The sequence below is a fragment of the Martes martes genome, assembly GCF_963455335.1.
Source record: "Martes martes genome assembly, chromosome: 1".
NCBI classification, from domain to species: Eukaryota; Metazoa; Chordata; class Mammalia; order Carnivora; family Mustelidae; genus Martes; species Martes martes.
The window spans coordinates 114,509,809-114,529,472 of record NC_137888.1 but is presented as its reverse complement, the minus strand read 5'-3'; the positions used below and the strand labels follow the sequence as shown (position 1 = coordinate 114,529,472).

At 42.3% G+C, this 19,664-nt stretch overlaps 1 protein-coding gene across 1 annotated transcript in view; it reads left to right on the top strand.

The window, feature by feature from the left end:
* Positions 1-18,057, top strand: part of LSG1 (large 60S subunit nuclear export GTPase 1) — a 33,504-nt gene extending 15,447 nt beyond the window's left edge. The window contains exons 8-14 of the mRNA XM_080806829.1: positions 3,338-3,754; positions 6,754-6,855; positions 6,985-7,128; positions 8,955-9,078; positions 12,509-12,588; positions 13,915-14,088; positions 17,014-18,057. Coding sequence (XP_080662955.1) covers positions 3,338-3,754; positions 6,754-6,855; positions 6,985-7,128; positions 8,955-9,078; positions 12,509-12,588; positions 13,915-14,088; positions 17,014-17,193 — 1,221 coding nt within the window. The 3' untranslated portion in view covers positions 17,194-18,057. The remainder of the gene's footprint in view (positions 1-3,337; positions 3,755-6,753; positions 6,856-6,984; positions 7,129-8,954; positions 9,079-12,508; positions 12,589-13,914; positions 14,089-17,013) is intronic.
* The last annotated feature ends 1,607 nt before the right edge of the window (positions 18,058-19,664 follow it).

The window sequence follows — 19,664 nt, the reverse complement described above, 5'->3', positions numbered from 1 at the left end:
CCCTGGGGTATATTTTCTAATAAAAAATATAACTATTAGCTAGTAATAGCTATGAAGTACAATTAGTAGTAGAATCTTAGAGCTGAAAGAGACTTAAAGTGATGCCTTTTTCCCTAGCCTTTTCCTTTCATCTCTGTCAACCACCTGTAGGCTATTTTGTATGTTGAGCTAAGTGCCAGTGAACAAAGTGGCCTCCCCGTGATGAGCTCTCAGGTAGCTCTATGAATTCCTTCCCTCACCTTCATGGCAGACAGTCATATAATCTCTGTTATTTATCTGTGTTAAATGATAGAGACTAGGTAGCTCACTCTTTATATCTACCTTTAGAAAGTTCTTCAGTTCAGTGAAGCCAAGGCAGCCTCCCTAGCCTTTGATCTATGGACTCTTCTTTGTCCCCTTAGTCCTCTCTGTGTATATTTTCTGGTGTCCTACTCATCATGGACACAATATCTGGGACACTGTTCATCTCAAGTTCCTGTCTCCCTGTGTCAGGAAACACTTAGAGTTGGTGGCACCTAATTGTGTGTGTTAATATTCAGAGGGATGACTATGTCCTGTGATCAGAATACTCCCAGTAATTCCGTTTTTGTTTTTGTCCCTCAAATATTTTTTAAAAAAGAAAAAACTTGGGACGCCTGGGTGGCTCAGTTGGTTAAGCGGCTGCCTTCGGCTCAGGTCATGATCCCAGCGTCCTGGGATCGAGTCCCACATCGGGCTCCTTGCTCGGCAGGGAGCCTGCTTCTCCCTCTGCCTCTGCCTACCACTCTGTCTGCCTGTGCTCGCTTGCTCTCTCTCTCTCTAACAAATAAATAAATTAAAAAAAAAAAAAAGGAAAAGAAAAAACTTAAGCAAATCTGATCCCATATTTACATGTGGAAGAAGTTTTTCATTTTGTGTTTACCTCAATTTAGGACATGTAATTACTCTGAAATATTGTTAGTGATTTAGGGCTAAGATAGAGAATTCATTCTGGTTGTACAGTTTGCTTTTCTCTCCTCCTAGCTTTGAATCTACAAGTTTTGTGTGTTTGTCCTTCTCTATATTCTTTCCAGTCATTAATAACATCGTTAAACAGATTAGGACCAAGCCGAGAACTCCATAACCTTTTGTGAACTTACTGAGCCCCCCTGTAAGCATTTTGATGTGATGAATACAGATGTGTTCACAAGGATGTAACAATAATAATTATTCTATTGTTAATAAAAACTAAACCATAGAAAGCTTATTCTGTGCCAGGTACAGTTGTCCTAAGCACTTTATACATTGTATTCATTTAATCATCTCAGCAATAAGTGTAAGTGCTTATTATCCTCAGGCAGTCAGTCTGGCTTCTTGGGTTGTCGTCTTAACCGTTATTTCTGTGTTTCAACTCTTTTCTGGAGATCAGTGTTTTATGGAAGTTTTTTTTAATAAATATTTATCACTGTATTACTTAGCCGTGATGTATCAACCCCTTAACTATCAAAAACAGAAAAAAGATAGTTTCTATATCAGTGGTATTCCCTGAACTGTTAACCAAGTAGTACCTTGGTGACTGTCTTTCTAGGGCTCCCAGCTGTCTTGTAGGCTTGCTTCCATACCCAATTCTGAGTTGGCAGAGCATGGTTATGGAAGATACTGTTTCTCCCTTTTTAAGTTAGCCATCATTTACTTCTCCCAAGTCTTCTGAAGTGTCTGCCGTTTTTCATGATCTCCTGAGACCAATAACCAGCTACCGTTGTGATATCAAAGCTAGATCACATCTGTCATTTGACTGTCAAACATGAATTTATTGGAAATAGTTTGATAGTCACTGTTTTCTCACCTATATGAAATTTGGTTCTTCCTTTGCAATTATTTGACACCTTCTTACTTGGGGGGAAAAAAAATTTCAGATTTCAAGCTGAGTACTTTTGTTTTCTCTTGGCTATCTGTTAAATTGCACTGTTTTCCCCCGACCAAGGGATTGACTTTTCCCTTCTTTTTATTTTTAATATAATTGGCACAAAGTCCTTTTGTTGTCTTTATCATTTTTTTCTGAACTAAACTGCTTCTAGTTTTAGTATTTTTTTAATATACATCCACATTCAGTTCACATTATTGTTTTCTGTTTCTTTCATATTTTTAAACGATCCAGAAGAGCTCACAGTGAAGACATACCATCTTTATATTCATTGCTCACTTCTCATAGAAATTGCTTCTAGTTCTGTGGTTCTACTATAAGCCATGCTGCCATGTTTTGTTTTGACCTGCCAGGCTTGAGCATGAAATCATGCCTGTTTTCCCTAACATTTTGTTTATATCTCTACTTTGCTAAAATATAGGATACTTGTTTAACTTGTTTAACTGAGTTCATTGTGTCCTCTTTGTGATGGCTACTAGGTAATTTAGAAATGATTTAAAGTTTGCATCACTTCTTTTTTTTTTTTTTTAAAGATTTTATTTATTTATTTGACAGACAGAGATCACAAGTAGGCAGAGAGGCAGTCAGAGAGAGAGGAGGAAGCAGGCTCCCTGCTGAGCAGAGAGCCCGATGCGGGACTCGATTCCAGGACCCTGGGATCATGACCTGAGCCGAAAGCAGAGGCTTTAACCCACTGAGCCACCCAGGTTCCCAAGTTTGCATCACTTCTAAATCCAAACCCACTCCTCTAGTTAATTCAAATTAATAATACTGTAAATTGTCTTGCTTTTGCTTTATTATCAGTAGGAATTCAGAAGACTTAACACATCCTTGAGGAGTAAATGATTCGTATCTTTCTCTTTGCTTATGTGAATAAGTTTCAAATGTGGAGTTGACTTTTGTTGCTTCTGCATTTCATCCAGTGGGAGCTATGCTCCACAGTGCTTTGATTTATTAAAGGCAATTACAAAGGAATAGCAGTTCCCTGTAACATGCCAGTCACGGTCTCTAAAAATGCAAATGTAAAAAGAAACTCAAATTATAAACCATGCCCTTTTTGTTTTGTGCAAAGAGAATGTTAAATATTTTATCATTAATGAGAAATGCTTTGTTCTACAGCCTGGTGCAAAATAACATACTGCTGAAGAAGTCAGCTTGACACCGGCTTTTTCTAAACTCTTGCTTTTTTTAAAGATGTATCTGTTACAAACATAATGTGCAAAGTAAAGGTCCACTGCTCCTCCCATCCCCAGAGAGCACCACTTCTGCTAGTTTGTTGTGTCCTTTCACCGAAAAGCTTACCTTGTCTCCCTGTTTTCATCTTTTCTGGTCTCCTTCATAACTTGTCCTGTCCTGTCCTCATCTGAGATAACCAGCTCTGAGTACAATTCACTAGAGTGGAAGGTGCCGTTGTCATAGACTTCTGAGCTTTGGTGTTTTCTGTCCTCTCTTCAGGAGCAGGCGAAAGGGGATGCTGGAGAAACCAACACAGCCGAGTCCGAAAAGTCCAGTTGTGATGAGGCTGTGGTTTCATGCAGTGAGCCCGGACATCTCCCAGACATCAGTTCCCTCGCACTGAGTGACGTTGCCCCTAGCGATGAAGACTCCAGTGAGTATGAGGACTGTCCGGAGGAGGAGGAAGAGGTTTGGCAGACATGCTCGGAAGAGGATAGCAATCCTGACGAAGAGGCCTGTGGCCTGGACTGGGAGGGAAGCTGTCCTGTGGATTCTGAGGCTCAGGGTAGGAAGACCCTGCGGAAAGAGTGCACACACAATTTTACCCACCTGGTATCAAGGCAGGAATTGTTGGAGATCTTTAAGCAGCTGCACACTGGGAAGAAGGTGAAAGACGGACAACTTACAGTTGGACTGGTAAGATGAAATAGGTCCTCAGATTGTTACTGCATGGGTACTTTTTTCTTTCTTTCTTTTTTTTTTTTTTAAGATTTTCTTATTTGAGGGCTGCCTGGGTGGCTTAGCTGGTTGAGCATCTGCGTTTTGTTGAGGCCGTGGGATCAAGTCTCACATCGGGCTCCTTGCTCAGCAGGGAGCCAGCTTCTCCCTCTGTCTCCTGCTCCCCCAGCTTGTGCTCACGCTCTCTCTCCACCTCCCTCCCTCCCTCTCTCTCTCTCTCTCTGACAAATAAAATCCTTTTTAAAAAGTTTTTTTATTGGAGAGAGAGAGAGAGAGAAGAAGCGGAAGGGGCGGAGGGAGAGAGAATCCCAAGCAGACTGTGCACTGAGCATGGAGCCCAAAGTAGGGCTTGATCTCGGGATCCTAAAATCACGACCTGAGCCAAAACCAGGAGCCAACGCCCAACCGGTTGTACCACCCACGTGCCCCACCACATGGGTGCCTTTATTTCTGATCCATTGGTAGCTACACTGGAACCCAAGAGACCAACCAACCTTTTGGCATCATAGGGAACATTATTGCCCTCTTGTTGGCTACTGGCATTGTGGGAATAGCTAAAGTCCAGCTCAAACGAGTGAACGCTCTCAAGACTTACATTGCTTACAACCCTGTTTATATCAGTTATCTTCTCTCATCTTCCATTTCAGCCCTACCAGTCCTGTGACTTACAAAGAGGTAGCAGAATGAGAACGCCTTTAAGGTTGTCTTCAGACTTCCAGTTCAATAATCTTACCTCCTATAGGCTTTTGGTGTCATGTGATCCTTGCCAACTTGTACTGTAAATATTCCAGGTGTATTTTAGGGAAAATCCCAGCATCTTTGGGCCAAGTAAAATGTGACTGCTGCTTTAGTTGCATAAGAACAAGGGAGGGGCACCTGGGTGGCTCAATGGGTTAAGCCTCTGCCTTTGGTTCAGGTCATGGTCTCAGGGTTCTGTGATCCAGCCGCTCATCGGGCTCTCTACTCAGCAGGGGACCTGCTTACCCCTCTCTCTCTGCCTGCCTCTCTGCCTACTTGTGATCTCTGTCTGTCAAATAAATAAATAAAATCTTTAAAAAAAAAAAAAAAGAACAAGGGAAAGGAGATCCCATCCTTAGCTACATATACACTAGTTCTAGAGGTGGCTGTGAAAAGTGCTACCTCAAAGATGTACAGCACAGCTCCAGAGGCCCCATCTTTAGCTAAGGAGATGTTAGATATCAGGGAAGGTTATTGTAAAGGTCTCTCATCCAAGAGAACAAAACCATGAGGGAAAGTAGATCATGACAGGTTTAAAATCTTCTGACTCTTAAGTTACATGCCAAGTATAGCTAATCCTAATTGTTCTGAAGCATGCTCCCACCCCCCACCCCACCCCCGCCAAGCCTACTTACAATGATTTAGCACGTCAATGTTTCACTTCAGAGTGCTAGTTAAAGGAATTGCCCCTAGAGCTGGGCAGACCTAGTACACTGCCCAGTTACAGTGGGATGGACTCACTTGCTGTGAAGCTTGGAGAACTTAGGTCATTTCCCTCAGCTTCACAGCTTCAGCTTCTTTTTTTTTAATATGATTGCTAAACATTCATTTTCTTCATGCTACCAGAAACCAGCTTCCCTAAAAGCTAGTTTCTTTCTCACACTTAGGGAAGTACTAAGCAGCCCCTCTACTTTCTGAATGTTTTACTCTAGAAATCCCAAGAATAGGTTAATTTACTCAGTCCATGAACATTACTGGTCCCGTGCCACAGGCCAGGCATCCTCTTGGTCCCTAGCAGTATATCGGGAGCAGACAGACCCAGTCCTCACCCTCCCATAGCTTGGAGTTCCAGGTGTGGTGTGTGTGAGAATACATCCTGCAGCCTGTAAGAGTGTGTGGTGAAGGAGCCTGATCTGCAGAAGGTGGGGGAGAGAACAGCAACAACAGTGCCCTCCCCCCAACTAATTCCATCGAAACAAATAGTAATAGGTCATGTAATCAAGATATAAACAAGCACAAAATATGAGAATATTGAGAACGATGAGCAGTCATCTGAAATCTTTATGTAAGAGGTTTCTCACCTGAAAGTATAATGTGACGTTTTGACAAGTGACCATGGGAGGGCCTTCCAGACAAACAGAAGGTAAATGCTTAAGCAAAGCCTCAGGAATGGAAATATGTTCATGGAACAGCAGATAACAGTTTGGCTAAGTGTGGAGAGGAGCAAGAGCAAAGACTAGAACAATGGATATTGTCTGTAATGAGGCCTAGAATAGAGGTGGAAGATTTGGGGTTTTATGTTTAGTGGAATTGGTATTTATAATCTTCCAGTCACACTGATAAAGGATTCTTAGAAGTAAGAGGGAATTGGATTTGGAGGTACAGGGGGAAGCCTGAGGAAAAGCCTGGAGCAAGGCTGCCATGAGAACCTTTATATGATCCTGCTAGGAGTAATTGAAGAGCTTTAAGAGCTTGCTAACCCATATCAAGTCAATGTGCCACTTAAAATTTTTAACCAATTAAAAAAAATTTTTTTAACCAATAAGACAGAAACTTCCTAACAAGTTATTAAATATTAAAGATTAATTGTATGTGGTGGTGTTTAAAATGCCTGTCTGATGCTTGACTTCACCCACAGTGTGAAAAACACAGCAGAAACAGTGAAATGCCTGTAAGATGGGACATCCTGGGGAAAGCTGGGAACAGAGGGCTGAGATTTATCGTAACATCTGCTGTTACAGCAAGACCTATAAAAATAAAATGTACTTAGCTTGACTGTTCATCACTGCAGACAGTGATGAGGAAGAATTTATTTACCAGGAAACTTGTCTGAATAAATACACTCATACCACCGGGGAGAAAATTGTCAACAAACAGCATCTATTTCAAATGTTTTAAAGCCCCCAAACACTTACACTGCTGTTGTGCTTTGTGTGTATTTACTTTGGGTTCGACAGAGGTAGTGTTTGACTCTTCAGTAACTTAGGTGTCTCTCGCAGGTGGGCTACCCAAATGTTGGTAAGAGTTCCACAATCAACACCATCATGGGTGACAAGAAAGTGTCTGTGTCTGCCACACCTGGCCACACCAAGCATTTCCAGGTATTTCTGCAGCATCGACTTCTCAGATTCCTCCTTCTGGGTGCTTCTTTGAAGGTCTTTGCTACTTGTGTGCTGGTCTTTTCCCTTCCTATGCTGTGTGCCCAGCGTAACTTCTCACTTATCTTTCAGACCCTCTACGTGGAACCTGGCCTCTGCTTGTGTGACTGTCCCGGCCTGGTGATGCCATCCTTCGTCTCTACTAAGGCAGAGATGATTTGCAGTGGAATTCTCCCAATTGACCAAATGAGAGACCACGTCCCCCCTGTGTCACTAATATCCTTTCTGCTTTGTAAAAATTGGTTATTCTTGTGTATGTTAGGGCTTCAAGTTTGTTTGGGACATTGCTTTGCATTGGATAAATTCACAAATGCTGTTGAATGGAAAAACCTGAAAATACTGACTAGTGATCTACCCAAGTTTATACAGTGAGGCAGCCTCAGGACTGTGGGAGGAAGACCTCTTATCACGCCTCTTATCAGTGGGAGAGCCCGGGCTTTGGATCTCAGCTCCCAGTTGAATCCTGACACTGGTGTTCGACTATTTCTATTACCTTTGTAAGCTTGCTTAACCTTCCAGAAACATTCCCTTTCTGAAAAATTCCAAAAAACTACTTCACAGTTGATGATCTCACAGTGAGAATTGTAATCATTTCAGCCAACATTTATTGCATGCTTACTGTGTGCTCCACACAACACTTACCAAGTAATCTCATTTAATTCTTAAAGCAGTCCTTGACGTGGGTACTGCTGCTGTTCGCATTTTTTCAAGCTTGAGGAAAGTCAGGCACAGAGAACTTAAACAATTTGCCAAGATCTAGCAGCTAGTAAGCAGCTGATTAGGAACTCTGTCACCTCCCAGCATAATGAGTTACCTTCTGTGAAGCATCTCGAATAGTGTCTGACATGAAAAAAGTACTGAGACAAACCTATTAAGAACCATGGTGTCTTAAGGTTTTACCGTCCTTCTAAGTCAACAAGTTAGCCTCTTTACCATTCTGTGTGTGCTGGCGGGAGACAGGTGACTCCCTGAGACTGGCACACTGATCTGTTAGTTCCTAGGTAGGGTAAGTTACAGTTCTTGACATGATCCTTCATGACCTCCCTGAAGGCCACAGCTTTTCATGCACCCCAGTTTAATTTCTCTTTCTGTAAGAAATAATGAGGAAGAAAGAATTCATTTAGGATAGGTAAAATATAGTGTATTGCTAAAATAGAATAGTACACAGTAGTTAAAAAGACTGCACTAAGTCTACCTGTAGTGACCCAGATAAATCTCAAAATATTACACATACGATCTGACACCATTTCTGTAAAAACTGTCATCTTGCAGAACCATACTTTGAATTAATAGATACTGGTGAATGTCAAAGTCTGCAAAGTGGCCTGGTGACAGCACACAGACTCACTTACCTCCAGGGAGCGAGGTGGGGCTGGTACAGTGTTCAAAAGGTTTGCATTTTCAGCACTTTTTTTTTTTAAGATTTTTTTTTAAATTTATTTATTTGACAGACAGACATCACAAGTAGGCATAGAGGCAGGCGGGTGGGGCAGGGAAGCAGGCTCCCCGCTGAGCAGAGAGCCCGATGCGGCACTCGATCCCAGGACCCTGAGATCATGACCTGAGCCGAAGGCAGAGTCTTTTTAACCCATTGAGCCACCCAGGCTCCTCTTCAGTACAGTATTTTAATAGATGACATTGTTACTACCTCTTGATAGTTGGGAACACATGTTACACTAAATGCTTCTCTGTATATTTTCAATTTCTCTGTGAATTAGTAATCAGGTGTGTACTGAGTACTTATCACAAGCCAGTTTAGGTTGGGTTCCATGGAGGCTATAGGCATCAATCAGCCATGGATCCTGCCCTTGCCAGATTCAGTTGGGGGTGGGGGGGTCAGATGGAGCATGTCCATGAATAACTGGTACAAGGTAGCATGGGGTTTACAGAGAAGAAAAAGTATTCAGAAATTAGTAACTACCCTTCTTTTCTGGAGAGGTAAAAAAGTTTCTGTCCTAGAAGTGCTGAATTAGGAAGCATGTATCTGAAGTTGTGGTGGGGAGGGGTTCAGTTCAAGGGAATGGATTCCTTGACAAGCCTATGTTTGCCAGAATATTCCAAGATATGTCTTAGAAGCTACCTATGGCATTAATATCATAAAGCCTAGAGAGGATGAAGATCCCCATCGACCTCCAACATCAGAAGAACTATTGACAGCTTATGGATGTGAGTTGTGATTTATTTTAAAATATGAACAAAAAAGTAACAATGTAGTTAATGAGAGACCTACTCCTTCAAAGATACAAATTCACATCATTCCTTAGTATTTGCCATGTCCTTTTCCATTGTTGGTGCTTTTGTTGTCTCTGTCGGCCTTGCCCACAAGCTATTCTGGAGGTGGGTTCAGAGTGCAACAGTGAGGGAGGGAGAGCTGACCACTGCCTGAGTAGTAGATTACTTTATCGTGTTAAGTGCCTCCTGGAGTTAGAGAAGGAGATCATTTGAGTCCCTGGCCTCTTCTTCAGGTCTGCCCTTTGTGGACCTTGACAGTAGCAATCAGTCCCACTCCAGGGGAGACATGATTTCCCCTGTCCTCCTGGTCTCCAGCCCTTCCCTGTAGGAGGCCTACATGTAGACAGTGTCAAAAGCTCCGGGAGCATGCCGGCAGCTGTCACATGCGTTGAAGAAAAGGCCCTTAGGGCATTCACTGGTTTATTGGTACTCAGGTGTAGACTTGCATTCTGACTGAAGCCATGTTGGCTTTTTCTGGAGTCTTCTCCCAAACAGAAGTGAAGGAATGTTGGGAAGAAAATGAATATGCTGTGATAGCAGGATAGGAGAGTTGTGAGGGCAGCATGGAAAAGGAAAGTCCTCAGAAATTGGGACAGAGTGGAGCATGGTCAGGAAGGGGACACAAAACAGTCTCCCTTGCCTTCCATCGGTCCCTTGAAAACCTTGTTTGACTTAAAATGAGTCAACCACTCTCCCACCTCTGTGTCTTAACCCAGGGCTACATGGGAGCTAGCTGCCTATCATTCTTCAGCTGATTGTGGTTTATTTACCTTAAATAGAAACTTTAAAGGTGGTCTGGAGGAACCTTTGTCTACCTAAAGAGATAGCAGTGTTAGAAATATTTCCATACATCTGTGGCATACATGCCTTTAAAGGACCTGCCACCAGCGGGGAAGGAGTTCAGGTTGAGTGATTTGATACAAAGAGAAAAAACGTGTATTTTTCTCACAGAGAAAGGTGATTTGATATGAAACACACTTAAACCAGAACTTGAACTTAGGTTGGGAGACTTTTATTTTTTTAAGGTTTTATTTATTTATTTGACAGAGAGAGAAGGAACACAAACATGGGGAATGGGAGAGGGAGAAGCAGGCCTCCCGCTGAGCAGGGAGCCTGATGCGGGGCTCGATCCCAGGACCCTGAAATCATTACCCTAGCCGAAGGCAGACTTTTTTGTTGTTGTTGTTAAAGATTTTATTTATTTATTGGACAGAGAGACAGATCACAAGTAGGGAAAGAGGCAGGCAGAGAGAGAGAGGGAAGCAGGCTCCCTGCTGAGCAGAGAGCCCGATGCAGGACTCGATCCCAGGACCCTGGGATCATGACCTGAGCCGCAGGCAGAGGCTTTAACCCACTGAGCCACCCAGGTGCCCCGAAGGCAGACTCTTAACGACTGAGCCACCCAGGCACCTCTAATTGGGAGACTTTATTTTTATTTTTTTAAAGATTTTATTTATTTATTTATTTATTTGACAGAGATCACGAGTAGGCAGAGAGGCAGGCAGAGAGAGAGAGGAGGAAGCAGGCTCCCTGCTGAGCAGAGAGCCCGATGTGGGGCTCAGTCCCAGGACTCTGGGATCATGACCTGAGCCGAAGGCAGAGGCTTTAACCCACTGAGCCACCCAGGCGCCCCTAATTGGGAGACTTTAAAGAGAATGAATACTAAGCAGTTTTGATGAGACTGGTATAGTCACAAAATCATAGAACTAGAAAAGACCTTAAAGTTCACACCACTTTCACCTCCTTTTTTTAAGACAAGTAGTCTGAAATCAAGGGCATGAAAGGATTTGCCCACAGTGGTGTCTGGTCAGTGGTATAGCCTGGATGAGAACCTGATTCCTAATCCTGACCTCTCTCTGGGACCAGAGCCTGAAAGATGGGGAAAGGTGGACCTCCACTGGACCTTCCATTTAGTTTGACTTCAGATAGAAAGAAAAGTAATTGAGTTTGAGTTTTTTAAGATTTCTCATCTAAATCTGATGAAATCAGAATAATAATGGATGACCACATATGTACAGTCTCTGAGATCATCTGCAGGTCCATAAAGAATAGTTTCTGAGACTTCATTTTAAAAGATGTTGCTTAATTTTAATTTGCATTTCTTTAAATACTAGTGAAATGGGACATCTGTCTGTCTGTTAGCCATTTCTCTTTCTTCTGGGAATCACCTTTTTCTAAGCATCTTTTGTTCTCTTAATGATTTGTAGGAGTTCTTCATGGTTTCTTTGGTCCTGTAGACATTAACAATTTTTTTTTAAGATTTTATTTATTTGACAGACAGAAATCACAAGTAGGCAGAGAGGCGGTGGCAGGGCGGAAACAGGCTCCCTGCGGAGCAGAGAGCCCGATGCAGGGCTCAATCCCAGGACCCTGGGATCATGACCTGAGCCGAAGGTAGAGGCTTTAACCCACTGAGCCACCCAGGCGCCCCCGACATTAACAATTTTAATAGCCTTTTTTTTTTGCCTTTTTGGCTTGATGGGGTTTGATGTTTTACTTGGGGAGAGTCTTCCCTATCTTAGAAGGACAAAACTGTTTCCCTCTAATATCTTTTTTTTAATACTTTTAGATTTTTAATCTGCCTAAATGTATTATATTATGTGAGCTAGAGTTCTATTTTCTTCCAAAGTGGCAGAGCCTGCTACACAGCTAGTAGGTGAGGAAGCCGAGTTTTGAACCCCACCTGTCTGCCAAAGCCTATATTAGCCACTATGCTCTGCTACTCCCTCTAGTTGAGTCAGTATTAGAGGGATCTTTGCAGTATGTTTGAGAAGCTGGAAAAAGCATAGGTAGATCACTAAATAAGAAGAGACTTACTGTATTGCTTTTGGTGTTGCTAATAATAGTGACAACATAGCATTCTACAGGTAGCTTCTGTGATTAAATGTTCATAAAATGAAGAGATGAAAGAAATAACTGGAGTAGAGAGAAATTGAATGTCTCTGTTACCACTTGGTGCTAGGATATCAGAACAATATCGTCTGTTCACCTGGATTGTCAGATGTCTTTATAGTGCTAACCAGATTATCTTCTACAGTGATGGTTGCTTTTTGAAAGCTAGTGACTCAAGGGTGCCTAGGTTAAGTGTCTGCCTTCGGCTCAGGTCGTGATCTCCAGGTCCCAGGATTGAGCCCCATGTTGGATTCCCAGCTCAGCGGGGAGTCTGCTTCTCCCTCCGCCTCTCCCCACTGCTTATGCTCCCCTTTCCCCTCTCCCCCCCCCCCCGGCCAAATGAATGAAAATCTTTTTTAAAAAATAAAGCTAGCAAGTCAGGATGCACAGTTATTGGGGTAACAGACTAAATTTCCATCACCTCGGTTGTCTTTGTTGTGACTTCGGTTTTGTACCGTTATTTGCCTCACAGACATGCGAGGATTCATGACAGCGCATGGGCAGCCAGATCAGCCTCGGTCTGCTCGCTATATCCTGAAGGACTACGTCAGCGTAAGTGAGCCCGGCTGCTTGTTGCTCTGGAGTAGATAGGCCTTCGTTCTCACACTTTGCTTTTAGATGCCGGCAACCTGTTGAGTTAGAAAGGAGATATTTCCTCACTGAGGTTGTGTTGTCAGAGAGGCCATGTGGGCAAGGTTTGCGAGGCTCTTCTGGGCAAGGGGATCCACAGCCTTGGCCAGGCGTTCTTGACTGGGGCAGCTAGCGTCATCTGGACCTGGCACGTCACGAGCAGCGTAATTCGAGGCAGAGGGTGCTGCACGTGTCATCGGTGAAAGTGAGAAAATGGTGCCTCTGGTTTTTCCATCTCCTGCAGCTCCTGCTGGTTCCTTTGACAGCTGTGTCCCCGCCCTCCCTGCAGTGTCACTGGTCATGTGCCTTTCTCCCTGCTCTTACCCTCATAACAGCAGCACTCCCAGCGAGCCCTGCTGAGGGCAGTGCGAAATATTTTCTTTGTGTCACCTCGTTAAAAATACACAGCGAGTCTATGAGGTTATTATTCTCATGTTACAAATGAACATGTGCCAAGTTTGGAGTTTTCCTTGTAAGTAAAATAATTAATAGTACCTATTTCATGAGATTATTATGGGAAATAAATGAGAAAAATATAGGTATGTGGAGACACACACACCACTAAGCTCAGGGCCTCACACATAATTAACCCCCAATAGTATTTATGGGTTAAGCTGAATTCTTTTCACAAACAAGCATTCTGGATCTCCAGTAATAACTGGTTATGAGGATTTGGCTTTGTTTGGCCTTCTCAGTGCCATGTCAGCAGAGCTCTGGCAAGCACAGGAGTCAGATTGGGCAGCATACCCTTTCACCTTCAGTTCTGGAAGAAAGAAGTTAGTAGAATATTCATATGGATAAATTATGTATTGATTCACCATTTATAAAACCGTGGAAGATGAGAAGATGAGTTAAAACCAACCAGAGTTTATAGAGTGCTCACAGTGGAAAGTGGAAAATCTGTGCCCAGCGAGCAATCGCAGCCAGCCCAACGTCCCCATTAGTATCATCCCACTGTCCAGTTGTATCCCGGTTTTTGTTTTGAAAAATATTTATCCTAAGTCTACTCATGTCAGTGTACTGAAGAACACTTCTGTAGAAAATGCAAACAACGTAAAAAGGAGCACAGTCGTGTGTTCGTTAGGGCTCTGGTTATAGGTGACAGAACTCTGCTCAGCTCTCTGCATCAGAAAGCAGGAAGCTTGCCAGAGGGTGCCTGGCGGAGATAGCTTCTCGGAGGACTTTTTCTTCTGGGATAACACACATGGCACCTGTGATGTGCTGTTATGCTTCTTATTGTCTTCATAGGGTAAACTTCTATACTGTCATCCTCCTCCTGGAAGAGACCCTGTGACCTTTCAGCAGCAACACCAGCGACTCCTAGAGAACAGAACAAATGGTGGCGGACTGAAAATACATTCAGGCAGAAGTAAAAAAGTAATACAGATTGAAAATATAGTTGATAAAATTTTTTTCCATCAAGTAAGTTTTAGTTTTTCTTTACCTTCTGATCCAACACATTTTATATAGCAGTTTTGTTGAAATACTCATTCACATAGCATAAAATTCACTCTTTTAAAATACAGTTCAGTAGTTTGTTTTATATTCAGAGTTGTGTAACTATCACCATAATTTTAGAACATTTTTTCACTCTAGAAAGAAATATTATACCCATTAGCAGTGACTCACCATTCCCCCCTCCCCCCAGCCCCTGCCAATCCCTCATCTACTTTCTCCTAGATAGATTGGCCTATCCATATAAATAGAATCACCCACTCTGTGGTCTTTTATGACTTGCTTCTTTAACTTGGCATCATGACATCAAGGTTCATCCATGTATTAGTACTTCTTTTTTATTGCCCAATAATATTCCATTGAATCGATAGACCACATTTTGTTTATTCATCAGTAGATGGAATTTGGTTGTTCATTCTGTGCTGCTGTGAACATTCATGTACAAGCTTTTGTTTGAACATAAGATTTTTCAGTTCTTTGGGGTATATAATTAGGAGTGGGATTGCTGGGTCCAATGGTAACTCCATGTTTAACATTTGATTTACCACCAAACTTTCCGAAGTGGCTGTGCCATTATACATTCCCACCAGCAGTGTATGAGAGCTCTAATTTTTGTATCCTTACCAGTATTTCTTTTGTACATATATTTTTTAAATTTTTTTATTTAATTTTTTTTAGATTTTTTTTTCTTTTTAATTCATTTGAGAGAGATACAGAGACAGAGAGAGCACAAGCAGGGGGAGAGGCAGAGGGAAAGGGAGAACCAAATTCCCTGTTGAGCTGGCAGCCCGACGTTGATCCCAGGACCTGGAGATCATGACCTGAACCAAAGGCAGATGTTTAACCATCTGAGCCACCCAGGTGCCCCCTTACCAGTATTTCTTTTCTGTCTTTTTCATTTTAGCCATTCTAGTATATGTGAAATGATATGTCATGATTTTGATTTGTATTTCCCTAAGGATAAATGATGTTGATAATCTTCTCATGTGCTCATGAGCACATGTGTGTCTTCTTTGGAGAACACTTCTACTGTTGAGTTATAAGAGTTCTTTATCTGTTCTGATATAAGCCCTTATCATAATATGCAAATATTGTTTACCATTAAGTGGGTTTTCTGAGCCAATACGTATTAATTTTAAAGAACAAATATGTACGCAGAACAGTTAAATCCTGTAACTGTATTTAATATATTTATTAAATGCTTTTGTGACTGCTACAGCCAGAAAAGTTGGGGTGGAGCAGGGGTCATCTGTATCCAGAGAATGAGTCTTACTGTATTTATATGATGCTTTATTTGTGTCCCTCACACCGTTTGTTAAGGTGGGCCAAGCAGATAGTATTATCCCCATTATTATCTACCATTGAGGACATTGAAGCCCACGGAATTTAAGTGACTTATTCAAGGACACTTGTCTTAAATGGCAAAGCTGAGATAGAATTTAGATTGTTGTAGCTCCTGGTTTGAATTATTTTCAGTCTTACCAGTATTTAGAAGGAAATTTAATGATATGCGGAAAGATTACAGGTTCTTCTTGGGCCTACTATTGTCATGCAAGATGTGTAAATGGAAGTTTTAAGTGTTTACACAATGTTTCTAAAGGTCATGTGCAAGAAAGCTAAAAACTCACAGGTACCAAAGCTTTAGCCTCTAGAGTAACATTTTACTATTATAAGAAGATCATGAAATACTGCTTTGCATCTCCAGAATCATGTGGGATTTATTTTTTTTTAACTTGGTAAACTTAAAATTTGTTTAGTTCTTTTTGTTTGTATTCCACTTAAGTAAAGTCACAAGTTTACAAAAACTTTTTTGAGCACTTTCTATGTGTGCCTACTGCACTAGGACCTAGGATACCAAAATGAGTAAGACACTGTTTTCAAGGAGATCACATTCTAGCTAAGGGGAGATGGGCAGGTTAACAAATAACATGACATACCAGGTCTAGGGCAGAGGTGTAAGTCAAGTACTTTGTGAACCCAGACTAGGGAGCATTTCCTCCTGGGGCTGGGAGGAGAGTAGGCGAGTGAAGCTACGGAGGGGTGGTGAGACCTCAGCTGGACTCTTGACGGACAGCTAGAAATGTGCCAGGTGCAGGGAGTAGTGAGGGCACACCCCGAGCAGGGGGAGTAGTCTGAACAAAGGCATGAAGAGATGGGGGTGTGGGTTCTCTGTGTAAACAGTCCATGCGGTCAGTAGCCCTGTGCACCATGTGAGGGAATAGGAACTCGATTCCCCAGGCTGCAGGGAGTCACCAGGGGCTTGTGAGGACAGGAAGAGGAATATGTGATTGGAGAAGTCTAGTGGAAGCCTGGAGCTGGGTGGTGGAGAGGAGGGGATAGATGCACCAAATCCTAGAGCCTGCGATCCAGAGAACTCAGTGGCTGGGTGTATGCAATACACAAGGAAGGCAATGGGGGAGTGCTCTGTTGTGGCTAGTGAGAGATGGTATTTGAAGCTCTGGGACTAAGCAAAGTTGAGGACAAAGAATGTACTGAAGACAGAATGCTGAGAAACTTATTTAAGAATGGGGAGAGAGGTTCCCTCTCTCTGCCTGCCTCTCTGCCTCCTTGTGATCTCTGTCTGTTGGGTAAATAAATAAAATCTTAAAAAAAAAAAAATGGGGAGAGAGGGGCGCCTGGGTGGCTCAGTCGGTTAAGAGTCTGCCTTCAGCTCAGGTCATGATCTCAGGAGGGGAGCCTGCTTCTCCCTCTGCCTGCCACTCTTCCTGCTTGTGCGCTCACTCTCTCTTTCTGAAAAATAAATAAAATCTTAATTAAAAAAAAAAAGTGGGGAGAGAAAGGAGCAGTGAAGGAAGTGGAAGTCTGCTGTCTTGGAGTTCTCCATAAATAATTCTGTGCTCAGATCTCAAATAATGCTGTCTTACTTCCTAGGAAAATGTGAGAGCTTTGACCAAAGGAGTCCAGACTGTGATGGGCTACAAGCCAGGGAGTGGCCTGGTGACCGCAGCTACTATGAGCTCTGAGAGCAGGGTTGGGAAGGCCTGGAAAAAACATGGCAACAGAAATAAAAAAGAGAAAAGTCGCCGACTCTACAAGCACCTGGATACGTGAACTTGGGCTCTGACAGAAATGGCATCTGCCTTGTGCATCCAGAATAGAAGAGGAGCTGTTCTGGCCTGCAATGCTGTGGCCGCACCAAACAGTCTGTATCCAGACAGAGAGGCTCCTTGGGGCACGGATTCTCACACAGTCATCTTGGAGCCCCAGAACCCTTGTGCTGTAGAAGGCTGAACTTACGATGAGGGAACGAATGAGTGTATGTGTGCGAGAACAGATACACTGATGCATACTAATTTGTAAGTTGGGTTTTTTTTTTGAAAAATACTAAAATTAAATTGCCACTGACAGATGTTTTATTGGTTTATGTAGATACACTGCCATTTGGACATTTCATGTTCTTTAAACAGTTTGAATTTGCAAGACATGACTGGGATTTTAGATGGCTTCTTTGGGGAACATTATTTAGGTTAATGATTTTCAACCTCACACATACCCAGCACACCCCTGGGATGACAGAAGGCATAGGAGATCTTGGAATAGGGGACTGGCGTGTGTAGTTTCCAGAAGCTTCTGGAGAGCATGACCTTCCATGGAAAAATCATCAACATGAGCCGCTACTACAGAAGGAAGTAAGCAGTTTTCTGTGGCTAACTGCAGGGGTGAGAAAATGGGGGAATAAGCAGCTTGTTTTTGTTTTAGTCATAGGGATCCCTGATCACCTTGGTACTTATAACCATCAAGAATGACAAAGGCAGGGGCACCTGGGTGGCTCAGTCAGTCAAACGTCTGCCTTTGGCTCAGGTCATGATCCCAGGTTCCTGGGATCGAGTCCCATGTCAGGCTCCCTGCTTTACCTTTTGTGTTCCCTGTGTATGTATGTCTCTCTCTCTGTGTCAGATAAATAAAATATTTTTTAAAAAAGAATGACAAAGGCAGTTTAACGTTTTATAGTGCCATTGTATGCGATAAATACACAGTGGCTATTTCAGCCTCTCACTTTATTTTTGTCTCCATTTTTCTGTGAGCCTCATTATTCCCTTAAATCAGAAACCTACCTTGTTTTGTGTGATAGGTATTTTTGAAACTCTAATAGAAGTTATGGATGCTTTCTCCAGGAAAATGCACATTTCCATAAAAAACAGACACTCAAAGTTCATCTATGAATTCGCAGTTAAGCCTTGCCTTGTGTGGCCATAAGGATTTTTAGATCTATTTGAAAATGTCTTCCACCTAGAGAATAAAAAAGTATACCTGTTCATTTAACAAACCCTCCTTTGTGGCGAGAAAGGGCACTAGAAAATGGCCACAGCAGAAGGGCCTGAAACAGGAAGGACATTAGCAAGAGCCACCACACGGGGCCTTCGAGCTTATGGGGGGATTCTGGATTTTTTCTCAAAAGTACTAGAAAAGCCAAGGAAGGGTTTATAAACAGGGGATTACTGTTTTCTTTTCTTTAAATGCTGAGTGAAAAGTTACTCCAGACCAAGGCTGAGGCAGACTGAGAGGGGCAAAGCTCAGAAGGTTCTAAAATGGTGTTGGTCCATCTGCAGTAATCTACTTCTAGTCATTCTTTTAATCTGAGAAAAAATGAGACAGTCTCAGTAAAAAGAAAAAAAGCTCATGACAGGAACAGCATTGGCATGTTAAAATATACTTTGTGCTGGGGCGCCTGGGTGGCTCAGTCATTCTGCATCTGCTTTCGGTTCAGGTCGTGATCTGCTCAAAACCCGCATGGGGCTCCCTGTTCAGCGGGGAGCCTGCTTCTCCCTCTCCCACTCTCCCTGCCTGTGTTTCCTCTCTTGCTGTGTCTCTGTCAAATAAATAAATAAAGTCTTTTTTAAAAAAATTATATATATATATATACATATATATATATGTATGTATACTTTGTTCCATTTACTGAAGAACAGGCACAGTTGTGTGGGAGAAAACTTCCATACTGAATGAACAAAGCATGTACTGATTTAGAATAAGTTTTGCTTTAATGATAATGTAATAGCTAAAACATGAGACTTTACAGAAAAAGTAGGTACATATGCTTCCATGCTCTTATTTTTGTAGCAGTTTTACTGAGATTCATGTACTGTACAAAATCACCAATTTAAAGTATACAGTGTAATGGTTTTTAGTATATTCAGAGTTGTGTAACTTAACCACCATAATCAATTCTACATTATTGCCACAAAAAGAAACCCAGGACCCTTTAGCTATTGGGTCCCAATCTTCTCATCCCCTCAGCCCCAAGCAACCACTAATCTACTTTATATGGATTTGCCTCTTCTATACATTCCTGTAAATGGAATCATAAGCTAAGTGACCTGTGACTGGCTTTCACTTAGCCCATGTCTTCAAGGTTTACATGTATTCTAACACCTCTCAGTACTTCATTGCTTTTAATTGCCAAATAATACATTCCATTGGATGTATATACCACATCTTGTTTATCCATTTATCCAGTTAAAAGACATTTGGGTTTCCGGGGGCATCTGGGTGGCTTCAATCAGTTAAGGATCTGTTTCAGC